The 14,059-nt window shown below is 47.1% G+C and overlaps 1 protein-coding gene across 4 annotated transcripts in view; it reads left to right on the top strand.

Moving 5' to 3' along the window:
* Positions 1 to 3,432, top strand: part of MLH1 (mutL homolog 1) — a 330,449-nt gene extending 327,017 nt beyond the window's left edge. For all 4 annotated transcript variants that reach the window (XM_063922601.1, XM_063922603.1, XM_063922600.1 and 1 more), the window contains one exon: positions 2,942 to 3,432. In XM_063922601.1, coding sequence (XP_063778671.1) covers positions 2,942 to 3,109 — 168 coding nt within the window. In that variant the 3' untranslated portion in view covers positions 3,110 to 3,432. The remainder of the gene's footprint in view (positions 1 to 2,941) is intronic.
* The last annotated feature ends 10,627 nt before the right edge of the window (positions 3,433 to 14,059 follow it).

Raw genomic sequence — 14,059 nt, 5'->3', positions numbered from 1 at the left:
AGCAAGGATCATGTCTGTTCCAAGACTTGCTGCGTTTGACGGCATGGCGGTTGAACGCCGGATCCTAAGGGAAAAAGGCATTCCGGAAGAGGTCATCCCTACCCTGGTCAGAGCCAGGAAGGAGGTGACCGCACAACATTATCACCGCATTTGGCGAAAATATGTTGCATGGTGTGAGGCCAGGAAGGCCCCCACGGAGGAATTTCAACTCGGTCGATTCCTGCATTTCCTGCAAACAGGAGTGTCTATGGGCCTCAAATTTGGGTCCATTAAGGTTCAAATTTCGGCCCTGTCGATTTTCTTCCAGAAAGAATTGGCTTCAGTTCCTGAAGTCCAGAAGTTTGTCAAGGGAGTACTGCATATACAACCCCTTTTGTGCCTCCAGTGGCACTGTGGGATCTCAACGTAGTTCTGGGATTCCTCAAATCATGGCGGCTTTGTCTCACAAAAGCCCATATCTGATTGTCCATTCGGACAGGGCAGAGCTGCGGACTCGTCCCCAGTTTCTCCCTAAGGTGGTGTCAGCGTTTCACCTGAACCAGCTTATTGTGGTACCTGCGGCTACTAAGGACTTGGAGGACTCCAAGTTGCTAGATGTTGTCAGGGCCCTGAAAATATATATTTCCAGGACGGCTGGAGTCAGGAAAACTGACTTGCTGTTATCCTGTATGCACTCAACAAACTGGGTGCTCTCGCTTCTAAGCAGACGATTGCTAGTTGGATGTGTAGTACAATTCAGCTTGCACATTCTGTGGCAGGCCTGCCACAGCCAAAATATGTAAATGCCCATTCCACAAGGAAGGTGGGCTCATCTTGGGCGGCTGCCCGAGGGGTCTCGGCTTTACAACTTTGCCGAGCTGCTACTTGGTCAGGGGCAAACACGTTTGCAAAATTTTACAAATTTGATACCCTGGCTGAGGAGGACCTGGAGTTCTCTCATTCGGTGCTGCAGAGTCATCCGCACTCTCCCGCCCGTTTGGGAGCTTTGGTATAATCCCCATGGTCCTTACGGAGTCCCCAGCATCCACTTAGGACGTCAGAGAAAATAAGAATTTACTTACCGATAATTCTATTTCTCGTAGTCCGTAGTGGATGCTGGGCGCCCATCCCAAGTGCGGATTGTCTGCAATACTTGTACATAGTTATTGGTACAAAAATCGGGTTATTATTGTTGTGAGCCATCTTTTCAGAGGCTCCGCTGTTATCATGCTGTTAACTGGGTTCAGATCACAGGTTGTACAGTGTGATTGGTGTGGCTGGTATGAGTCTTACCCGGGATTCAAAATCCTTCCTTATTGTGTACGCTCGTCCAGGCACAGTATCCTAACTGAGGCTTGGAGGAGGGTCATAGGGGGAGGAGCCAGTGCACACCACCTGATCCTAAAGCTTTTACTTTTGTGCCCTGTCTCCTGCGGAGCCGCTATTCCCCATGGTCCTTACGGAGTCCCCAGCATCCACTACGGACTACGAGAAATAGAATTATCGGTAAGTAAATTCTTATTATATACTGTGTGTGTATATGTGTGTGTGTGTGTGTGTGTATATATATATATATATATGTATATGTGATTTGTGTAAGCTTGGATTGCTATGGAGACAGAAATAGCTATTTTCTCAATCATGGTACTGCTAAAAAACATAACACAGGTGAAGAGCGCCCAGAAACGAGAAAGATGCCCACCGGTGCAACGTAAATTTGCGTATGCTTTGTTGTAAGTGCAACGCATACGCAGAAATCGGGAACCATCGGCCACCATCGACAACACCAGTTAACCCATACCTACGCAGGATTTACGCGGCTGCAGTCATGTTTTTAATCATATATAACATAAGGGTACACAATTGCGCCTTAATATGTGGTGGTAATGGTTGTAATACTAAATGACAAGTATACGCTGTATATATGAAGAATAAGTGTATTTATTCTAAAACAAAATGACAGAGAGAATAAGTGGAAAAAGATGTGAAAAAATAGGAAATTAATACATTAATGAAAGAGTGTATATATATATATGCATATGAAAGAAATCTATACATATGTATACTTTGGTCCGCAGTCCAGTACAATAGAGTGTGGCGTCCCACCTCGTTTAATTGTGCTCAAACTACTACCACAATGTGTGGAGGGGTATATACAACACAGTCCCAGAGGAGCTCGTTCAGTAATATACGGGGGTCACCCCCGTATATTACTGAACGAGCTCCTCTGGGACTGTGTTGTATATACCCCTCCACACATTGTGGTAGAAGTTTGAGCACAATTAAACGAGGTGGGACGCCACACTCTATTGTACTGGACTGCGGACCAAAGTATACATATGTATAGATTTCTTTCATATACATATATATATACACTCTTTCATTAATGTATTAATTTCCTATTTTTTCACATCTTTTTCCACTTATTCTCTCTGTCATTTTGTTTTAGAATAAATACACTTATTCTTCATATATACAGCGTATACTTGTCATTTAGTATTACAACCATTACCACCACATATTCAGGCGCAATTGTGTACCCTTATGTTATATATCTTTAAAGAGGTATTGGGTTTAACCTCCACCACAATTTTGCTGCCACAGCGTTTATCCACACAAGTAGAGCGCTGGATACAATTTGTTCACAATGTTTTTAATCATAGCTGACATCAGATGCATCCCCCGAAAACGGCCTTGACATGTCTGCTTTTTCCAACCACTCCCCACAAACGCCATATTACCTCCCACAAACTGGCACTTTCTGGAAAACGCTATGCTATCGCACTTTGCTGGGCCTGCGGTCGCCATTGCAAAAGCATTTTTTTGCCTTTGCGCATGTGTGGACGCAGCGCATGCGCAGTTGTCCAATAATCGTCCGATTTGTAACTGAAGCTGAATAAGGCCCCAAATTTGCAAACTGTGTTCTTGCACTACAGTACTTGTGACATCATTTCTCTTACAGGACAAGGACCCTGGGCAAGACTCTCCTTCCTGGCGATGGACAACTGAACACATTTTATATAAAGCTTTTAGGACGCACCTGTTACCTCCCAAGCCATTTGCAGAAGATGGAAGTATCTTGCAGCTGGCAAACCTCCCAGACCTGTATAAAGTGTTTGAAAGATGTTAGCACTCGCAGTGATGACTGCGACAGCATTGAACTTCCAGTGCACTGTTTTTCTCAATTTGCTGCATGTTCTTTCTTAATTTATGTATTAGAATACGGTATTGTAAGTCATGGCAAATGATATTCTTTGATCACAAAGTAAGAGAGAAATATTAGTTGTAGAGATCGGTTTCTCAAATGACTTGTCTTTCACTGTTACTAGTGAGAAAGCTTACTATTGGTGGTGATTGCGTATATTAGAATACGTGTGTAAAACTATACTACAGGGTTTTCTTTTTGAAGATTTGTAGCAGATGATTAAATATTGTAAAGATGGTAATACTGTATCAGCTGTGTCACTTGCAGGTTATATCTGTGCGCTACTTCACATACTGCACTACAGTACAATGACCGCTGTACCATACAAAAATATCTCCTTATACTGAGGCTGTATTAAGAAAACGGTACATAAGATTAAATGCCATTCGCTTTTATGAAAGTATAATAAATAATGGTCTCTTATACTTATACTATAGTTGTGGAAATACATGTCCACTGCAGACCCAAAGGCTATCTAAGCAGTTTGAGTATGTTATGCCGGCTGCTGCGATCCCGGCGGTCAGCATTCCGCCACGGGGGACGAGTGCAACAAAGCCCCTTGTGAGCTCGCTGCATTCGACACAGATTTTATTCCCACTCTATGGCTGTCATGGACAGCCACGAGTGGTAATAAACCCTGTGGGTCGGCATTCCGACTGCCGGCATTTTTAGCGTTCGGGATCCAGGTGTTGGCTTGCTGACCACCGGGATCCCGAGTGCCGGTAACATAACCGCATCCCATCTAAGCCTAGTACCAGGCCCGGCACTACCCGCTCAACAAGGTCTGCAAAGCAGGGAGGCGCTGGGCAAGAGAGGCGCTCCCCGCTCTGCAGACTTGCTGATGTGCAGTGCTGTCACACTGACAGGCAGCAGCAGCGCCAGCAGCAGCTCTTCAGTGTGAGGATTTCCTGTGTCAGGGCCCTTCTGTCTCCTCCTCCCGCTGCACGTCAAGCTAGAAACCAACGGCAGCGTCCCTGTCCACCCCGTTCCCTCCCCCTGACTCTGAAGACCCACTCCCTCTCTCCCCTCCCCTCCGTGGAGTCACTAAAACCCAGGAAGTCACGTGGTGCACTTGTCTGTGTGCAGTGGTGGAGGAGCCTGCAGAGTAGAGGAGCAGCCACAACACAGGCACAGAGGAGCTAAGGCACTGCAAGGGCGCAGGTACATTTTGCTGCAGATAAAAGGGAGGGAGAGGGGGAGAAAATCTGTCATGTTAATGCGTGCTGATTGGGGAGGGTCATATTAATGTGTGCTGGGGAGGTGGGGGAGTGTAGGTGTAACATTACTGTGTGTGCTGGCGAGGGGATGGAGTGTAGGTGTAATATTAATGTGTGTGCTGGGGAGGTGGGGGAGTGTAGGTGTAATAACGTGTGTGCTGGGGAGGGGGGGGGGGGAGTGTAGGTGTAATATTAATGTGTGTGCTGGGGAGGTGGGGGAGTGTAGGTGTAATAACGTGTGTGCTGGGGAGGGGGGGGGGGGGGGGGGGGGAGTGTAGGTGTAATATTAATGTGTGCTGGGGAGGGGGAGCGTAGGTGTAATATTAATGTGTGCTGGGGAGGGGGGGGAGGGGGAGCGTAGGTGTAATATTAATGTGTGCTGGGGATGGGGGCATGTCATTGTGTTATGCGGAGGTGGGGTATCAATGTGGGCTGAGGAGTGGGGAAAGTGTCATATAAACAATGTGTACTGGGGGGGGGGGGTACGTGGCATATTAAAAATATGTTCTGCATGCTGGGTTTTCTGCTTTGGAAACCCAGTGGTGCAACAACAAAGAAAAGGGAATACTCACTTGCTCCGGCCGGCCGCTGTTTTCTGTTCCGTGCTGCTGCATTCTCTGACCGTTGGACCAACTCCTGCATGAAGAAGGAAGCCAGCCAGAGACGGTAAGTGTAGTGTAGTTTGTGCAGGGAGAGAGGTGCAAGGTAGCAGCGATGTAGTGTGTGGGGTGCAGGGTAGTGTAGTGTGTGGGAGGGGGCTTCAGGGCAGTGGCTGCAGTGTAGTGTGCGTGGAGGGGGTACAGGGGTAGTATGTACCTTTCTTGTGCCCAGCCGGTCCCTGGAAGATCTTTCTGCGATGCTGGAGAAGAAAAATAGAATCGGAGGAGAGGCAGCTCTGCAGAAGGTAAGTAATTGAAGACTAAGCTAATTGGAAAATTGCTTAATTAGTCATTGGGGGGTGCCTATCACCCGCTGCATCACCTCTCTCTCTCTCTCTGGTCACCCACTCACTCTCTCTTGTCACTCTCTCCCTGTTACCAAGGCCGTCCCGGCGCATATGCGGGTTACGCAGCCGTATAGAGCGCCAGACAGTAGAAGGCGCTGCTGCAGACAGTGAGTCATCTTGACTCACTCTCTACAGCGCTGCGGCCGCCCGCCCTGCATCGCAGCCCTCCCCTGATTCCCGGAAACAGGGAGAGGGAACAGTGCAGCGTGTGGTGATGGCAGGAAGCTGTTGCAGCCCCTTGACAGAGGTGAAATGGTATGTCCCTCTGCATGGCTGTCTGCTCTCCCTGCACAGTGTGTGTGTCAGTGTGCAACTGCTCCCTGTGTGTAATGTCCCTTGTCACTATCTCCCTCTCCCCCCGGCCTCACCCACTATCTCCCTGTCGCCTCTGCCTCAGTCACCCCCCATCGCCCTGTACCCCTGGGGGTACAATTGTATAGCCACACCCCTTTCTTGTACGACCACACCCCTTTTGTGGCATGCGCCGCCATCATGGGGTGCCAAAATTGATTTTTGCTTACTAAAATAAAATAAGCTCGGGGCGGCCCTGCCTGTTACCCACCCGTCTCCACATCACCTCTCTCCTGACACCCTCTCCCTGACACCCACCCCTCTCCCCATCACCTCTCTCTCCTGTCACCCACTACTCTACCCATCACCTCTTTCTCCTGTTAAACGCTCCCTGTCACCCTATGTTTCTCACCCTTTCCCCGTCACCTCCTTCTGATTCTCACCCTCTCCCTGTCATCCTCTCTTTTCACCCTCTGCTTTCTCAGCAAATAGGATTTGTTTGCCATGATAAGCTTGCCCGTGGGTTTGCGTGAGTGTGCATGCACCTGGGATAACATACAATTGCATGGTATGTATACTCCCGCGAACTGGCCACAGGTAGTCTTATGCGCGATGTGGTTGTTTGCGAGTAGGATGAGTTCGGCCACATCTGTGTTTGTAGAAAGGCGCAAAATGTATAGTTTGCAGGAGGGCGCCAAACACCCTAGCACCGGCCCTTCCTAGTACAGTAATAAATATTGTAATATAGGAAAATAAAACCAGTATCTATTTTGTGAGGCTAGTTGTGTAATGTACATTTGGTGTCTAGTTTCTGAAGCCACCACTTTATCTGGTTAGTTAGGAAGAGCCCTGTAGGTATTCCATTATGCTGGTTGCCTCAGAATCATGGCATCCAGCTCATGTTGTGATATAGGTGCTACATAGAGTCGGCCCTGATTAATTTGGTGCACTACAGATGTAGCCGCCTTTATCTTGACCGATTCTCCGCCTAGACGGGTGTATAGTCACGCTAAGGCGATAGCTTAGCTTGCTGAGTTTAATCACAGGCAGGCGCGTTGAGGCGATTCTAGATACTCAGCATGCATTACACATCTCCACCACTGAGTGGCTAATGCTCCACTAATCCAGTACTTTCGATCGTATAGCGGCGGATTGATCTACAGCTCTGGCAAATGGTCAGTGACGACTGTAATGTTAATAGATGGTGACCAATGGTCAGACGGTGAGAGTTCTCAATATAAATAAATAGTTTATACAGACACAAACGAACATGTTAAAACACTTGTGTATGCAGATGCAAGATTGTGTATGGAGACGCAACTAATTGTGTAAAAGAAAGTATGTACAATGCATAAACACCGTGCTTTTGAAATACATGTACGGTATGAGAGTCCGAGTTCCTGTGACATTCACTTTATTATATTTTTTTTTCTTTGTTATACCTTTAATGGAAGGGTGCACACAGGTTTCACATAAATCTTGTCTTGTAACCTGATCGGAACTCCCTACCTGTCTACTGCATGAACTGTGCAGGCTCCCAGGGGGGAAGGGGAAAGTGGGATGGGGGTAGGGCGAGGCAGTGGAAAATTCTGCGTTCAAAGAACAGGCCAATGCTGAAGGAGCGTCAGATTCCCCTAGCTAAAATACACAGGGTCGATAGGGATAAGCGAGGTCTATGCACATAACGATACACCAGACCCCATCGCATCACAAAGTGACAAAATGTCCGAGGCACATGAACCCCCGCCTTGTAGCATCATGTGCATAGACCTCGCTTAACCCTATCGCCCCTGTGTATTTTAGCTAGGGAATTCCGACGCTCCTTCAGCACTGCCCCGTAGCCTGCAAAACCTATGCCGTCACTCGCTCCATAGCTGAGTGCTGACACAAGGCGGATGTTCGTGTGCCTCGGACATTTTGTCACTTTGTGCATAGACCTCACTTATCCCTATCGACCCCGTGTATTTTAGCTAGGGGATTCTGACGCTCCTTCAGCATTGCCCCATGACCTACAAAATCTGTGCTGTTACTTGCTCCATAGCCGAGGGCCTCCATGGGGCAAGGAGTCACAGGCGGTAGCCATTTCAATTGAGTCTGCACTGCTACAGAATTGTATGTGTACCGTATGGTGCATAGAACCTTAACAGTACAACTGCTCCTGCATCTTTGCATCTTTGCCCTGGTTAATGTGAATAACACCCTCCATGTCTACTGCATGACCTGTGCAGGCTCCCAGGGGGGGAAGGGCGAAGGGCTAGCGGGAGCAGTGGAAAATACTGTGCTTTTGAAATGCAAGTACTGTATGAGTCCGAGTCCCCAGTATGTTCTTCTTGTGTATTAATTAGCACGAACAGCTTGTAACGTACAGTGGCAAGTTTAATCTTTCTATGTATAATGGAGAGATAAAAGCTCCTCCCTAAGTTCCTAGATGTCAAATCACCATCCTTAGTATCTCTGTACAGTATGTTTTACTAGTGTACTAATTAGCACGAACAGCTTTTAACTGGATGCCAAATCACCGTACTTAGTATCTCTGTACAGTATGTTCTATTAGGGTACTAATTAGCACGAACAGCTTGTAACGTACAGCGGCAAGTTTAATCTTTCTATGTATAATGGAGAGAGATAAAAGCTCCTCAGTAAGTTCCTGGATGCCAAATCATCGTACTTAGTATCTCTGTACAGTATTTTCTATTAGGGTACTAATTAGCACGAACAGCTATGTGTGTGACTTTTCACAGGCCATTTTTATTGAAAATCAGTACTACACTTACGGTACTTTTGCCATGTCCCACATTTCCTAATGACTTACCTGGGCAAAGGAGAGTCTGTCTGTAAGATTATAACCAAATGGGTGGAAGATTTGGGACTTTTGCTTTGTTCCACCATTTTCTTTTTATTTTCGTTTGTTACAACTATCAATTTATTTCTACGTTTGAGTTACAATCACCAACATGTGTATTGCCCAGTGGTGTTCAAGTTACAGATGGTAATCTGATGTTGCATCCAGTCATCCATTTGTTTCTTTGTACAGTGTTTTTTTTTTACCATAGATATATTGTTTCAATAAACATACAGTATACCCATTGTACTGCTGGCATACACTCTTGCATGTCCTGTACAGTATACACTTATGACCTTTGATAAAGCAGCCAGGGAAACGCCGCGGCAGTGACCCACTGTGTCAGCAGTATCTTCATTCTAATGGCTTCAGTGGTATCTACTACTGGACCTTACCTATTTCCTGATATTTCCAGCAAATTATACCATGTCCAGATGAGGAACCATCCACTGTGCACTGAATCCCATTGCTAAAACAGGACCCCAGACTTCATGGAATTGGTAAAAAAAAAAAAACTTCCTTAAGCTGGATTGTTGTGATCATTTAAATGGCCATGCATCCATCCTCATAATTGGAAGATAAGGAATCCATATCCACAGTAATTCTGACCATACATGCTGACTTTCCACTAACTACTAAGTCTGCTTAATGTATGCTGCTATTTACTGAATCTAATCAATATTAAGCTATTGTAGCCCATTTATTGTTAATATTTTCTCATGCGTCCTAGATGATACTGGGGTCCACATTAGTACCATGGAGTATAGAGGGGTCAACTAGGAGCCATAGGCACTTTTAGAAATTGATAGTGTGGGCTGGCTCTTCTCTCTGTGCCCCTCCTACCAGACTCAGGTTAGAAAATGTGCCCGGAGGAGCCGGTCACTCTTGGAAAGCTCCTGAAGAGTTTTCTGCAGTTATTTTCTATTTTACTGTTTTCAGGCAGGTCTGGCTGGCACCAGCCTGCCTGCTTCGTGGGACTTTGGGGGGGAGGGAATGGGGGGCCCAACCTCCCTAGGGTTAATGGCCCAATTCCCCGCTGACAGGACACTGAGCTCTTGAGTGTCTTATTCGCAAGCCCCACCACGGCGAGCATACAGACCCACAGCATGCCGCCACCCCTAACAGAGCCAGAACTAAGAAGAGTGGTGAGTAGGTGGCCGGAGTCCCAGTTAGCGGGTCGCTGGCTGTAAAGGTGGCACAAGGGGTAGGAGCGCAGCGCTGGTAAGCAGGCTGCGGCTCCAGGCTTCAGAGGCATGCAGGGTGCTGTGTGTCCCGCTTTGAGAGGCAAGCTGAGGCCACAACAGACATATCCCCACACTGGCAGCAATTCTATAGGGGTTTTATCCCACTGTAGAACAAAAATTACCTCAGCCAGTATATAAAAAAACGGGAAGACCGTGCGACAATAAGGGGTTGGGGCTTCACTATAAGCGGATCTAGCAGCCCACCAGCGCCATTTTCCCTCTGCAGACAGACTGGCAGGGAAGCGCAGCTCCTCCACAAGGACTCCAGAGCACCTCAGCGGTACCAGGGGGTCATAGCAAAGTGGGGGAGCAATATTTGGTGTACTAAACCCTATTTGTACTTTAGCTATGGGGGCGCTGTGCAGGGGCGTCAGAATGTTTTTTGGTTGGGGGGGCAAGATAAAATCTCAGTTTGGCGACCCTAGCTCCTGGCCACCTTAGACAGGTCTCTTGAACCTGTGTGGAACTCTATGGAACAGCTGGGAGTGGCCCCTTGTACACTTTACACCTGATAGAGCACCTTATACACATTATGCCAAGTAGAGCCCATTACACACATTATGCCAGGTAGAGCCCATTATACACATTACGCCTGGTAGAGCCGCTTGTACACATTACTCCTGGTAGAGCCCCTATACACATTACGCCTGGTAGAGACCATTATACACATTACGCCTGGTAGAGCCCATTACACATGTTACACATTACGCCTGGTAAAGCCCATTATACACATTACGCCTGGTAAAGCCCATAACACATGTTACACATTACGCCTGGTAGAGTCCATTTCACATGTTACACATTACACCTGGTAGAGCCCACATCACATGTTACACATTACGCCTGGTAGAGCCCATTTCACATGTTACACATTACACCTGGTAGAGCCCATTACACATGTTACACATTACGCCTGGTAGAGCCCGTTACACAATACGCCTGGTAGAGCCCATTATACACATTACGCCTGGTAGAGCCCATAATATACATCTGCTAGATAGAGTGCCTCCAGCTCCTCATTGCTCCACTCCCTACTCTTTCCCCACAGCCAGCAGCTATGCTGCTGCTTACCTCTGCGGTCATGGGCAGCACGTCTTCGCAAAGCGCAGACACTGCAGGTTTACGAGGTGGGAACGGAGCACACGGGGAAGCAAAGCCGGATTAAGGCCATGGGGGGCCCGGGGAACTTCAGACAGTAGGGCCCCTAATAAAGAGCAGGCAGATTAATTCTATATATATATATATATATATATATATATATATACAGGTTGAGTATCCCATATCCATATATTCCGAAATACGGAATATTCCGAAATACGGACTTTTTTGAGTGAGAGTGAGCTAGTGAAACCTTTGTTTTTTGATGGCTCAATGTACACAAACTTTGTTTAATACACAAAGTTATTAATAATATTGTATTAAATGACCTTCAGGCTGTGTGTATAAGGTGTATATGAAACATAAATGAATTGTGTGAATGTACACACACTTTTTTTAGTGCACAAAGTTATTAAAAATATTGGCTAAAATGACCTTCAAGCTGTGTGTATAAGGTGTATATGGAACATAAATGCATTCTGTGCTTAGACTTGGGTCCCATCGCCATGATATCTCATTATGGTATGCAATTATTCCAAGATACGGAAAAATCCCATATCCGAAATACCTCTGGTCCCAAGCATTTTGGATAAGGGATACTCAACCTGTATATATATACACACACACATATACAAACAGTATGCGTTCAGGATCCCGGCAGCTGTAATACCGACACCGGAGACCCACCAGCTGCAATACCGATGCCAGAATCCCGAAGAGATCAGGATCCAGACGAAGATATCCCGACAGCCAAGGTTCCGAAGGTAAGTATGAACTGCCAGTTTAGGTTTAGTGTGCTGGAACGGGTGTTAAGTTTAGGCACACTCCGGGGGGGAGGGGGGGGATTGGGTTTAGGCTGCGCAAAGGGGGGGGGGGGGGGCGGAGGTTAGGGTTAGCCACCAGTAGGGAAGGTTAGGGTTAGGCTGTGAACATGGGTGGTTAGAGTACTCTGCGCACCCTTGTCTGCATTGCCATGATTGGGATGCCGGCGTCGGTATACTGACCGCCGGCTTTTCATACTGAACCTACATGATAGATAGATATATACATATATATATAGAGAGAGAGATATACACATAATGTACAGTGTATATATATATATATATATATAAACAATACTGCCAGCCTTACTTTTTATTGCTCTCGGTCACACACCACCCAAATAACGCTGGACCCTGGCTCCGTGATCCACAAGCTGCCAGGGATCCCAGTCCTTCCCTGCAGCTTGCGCCCCCAGCAAATAGACGGGCGGCAGGATGCATGGTTCATACATTATTGGACAGCTGAGCCGTCGCTCAGCTGCCCGTCTGTGGCTTTGCTCTGATGCGCCTACCTTGCCGCCGCTGCAGTGGGGAGCGGGGACGGGACGTAGCGCCGCACCGCAGATCGGCTCTGCGGGGAAGGCTGCTTCAGCGCTGCCCACCATGTAAAGTTATAGTAACACTTCTAATATAGCAGCGCTGAAGCTGGACGCAGCGGCTGCACACTGGCGCGGGTGGATTGGCGCCTCTCTCATATTTTGGGGGGAGCGAGCTGCCCCCTTGCCCCCCCCATTCTGGCGCTGTGTGGCTGGCTCCATTATACTCTGTGACTCCCTAGAGGGCTCTGTGGGTTAACTGTGTTTTACCCCATTTTCCTGTGTGGGGGTGTTTTCTTTCACATTAATTATGTCAAAGGAGTGTGTATCATGCACAGCAGAGTGTTTTTCTCAATCTGGGGGATCATTGCCATGTACTCAGGATAGTACACATTCTCAGGCTAGTGGATCTGAACCAGTACGGTTAGATTCATTATAAGGGATGATTTCTAATAATTTATCCCAAAATGAGGAGATGCAATACTTAAGGCAATCTGTTGATGGCCTGATGAATTCAGTGGTTATTCCAGCGTCTCAGACCCCTGCCATTTGTCCACAGAAACGTACTCTGGCCCAAATCATGCTGGTTGATACCGATGATGATGTATCAGACCCAGGGGAGGGTGAGGTGGACTCAGGAGGGGGGATGCAGCTTTGTCACAGGGAATACAGGCCCTGATAGAAGCTATTAGAGATGTCCTGCACACCCCTGACAAAGTGACAGACGACGATGAGGAATCTTATTTTAATGTAAAAAAGAAATCCTCAGCTACTTTCCCTGCATCTAAGGAATTAAATTCCCTATTCGAAGCTACTTGGGTAAATCCTGACAAGAAGTTTCAGATCCCAAAATGGTTACTCACATCCTTCCCGTTTCCTCAGGATGACAGGAAAAAATGGGAAAACTCACCGATAGTTGACGCATCGGTTTGTAGGCTGTTACGTAAGATAGTTTTACCTGTTCCTGGGGCAGCTTCCTTGAAGGATGCTGCAAATTGCAAGATTGAGACCACTGTCAAATCTCTGTACACAGCTGCGGGGGTGTCCCAGAGACCCACTATAGCTTATGCATAAATCTCTTAGGCCATTGCAAAATTGTCAGGTAATCGAATTGACGGGTTGGATTCCTTATCCAGGAGAGAGATAATTTTACTCCTACAGCATATATAGGATTCTGCTAACTTTATGGTGGAGACCATAAAGGAAATTGGTTTACTCAATGCACTGGCCACTGCCGTGGCAGTGTAAGCACGCAGAGGCTTGTGGCTACGCCAGTGAACTGCGGACGCGGATTCCAGGAAAGGCGTGGAAAACCTTCCTTTCACAGGTGAAGCCCTTTTTGGCGATGAACTGGATATGTGGATATCCAAGGATACGGCGGGTAAGTACATGCCTTCCTTCCGCAGCTCCCCTGACTAGAAAATCCTATACTGCTCCAACTCTGCAGTCCTTTCGGACATCGAAATGTAAAAACAAAGGTTCTTCTAGGGCCTTCAGAGGCAATAGAGGTAAACCCAGAAAAGCAGCAACTGCAGGTTCACAGGAACAGAACCCCGGTTCTGCTTCCTCTAAGCCTTCAGCATGACGGTGGTCCGCACCGCCTGAAAGACAGGCAGGTGGGACCCCTTTTGAGATTCTTCAGTCACATATGGGCAATGTCATGTCAGGATCCCTGGGTCAAAGATCTTATAGCCCAGGGCTACAGACTGGAGTTTCAGGAACACCCACCTCACATATTCTTCAAATCAGGCTTACCAGCTTCTCAAGAAGGGAGTATGACTTTACAGGAAGCAATTCTGAAACTGGTAGAGATTCAGGTC

Source organism: Pseudophryne corroboree, chromosome 5, assembly GCF_028390025.1.
Source record: "Pseudophryne corroboree isolate aPseCor3 chromosome 5, aPseCor3.hap2, whole genome shotgun sequence".
Classification (NCBI taxonomy): Eukaryota; Metazoa; Chordata; class Amphibia; order Anura; family Myobatrachidae; genus Pseudophryne; species Pseudophryne corroboree.
Note: the sequence above shows the minus strand (reverse complement) of the source record. Positions and strands in the feature narration are given on the sequence as shown.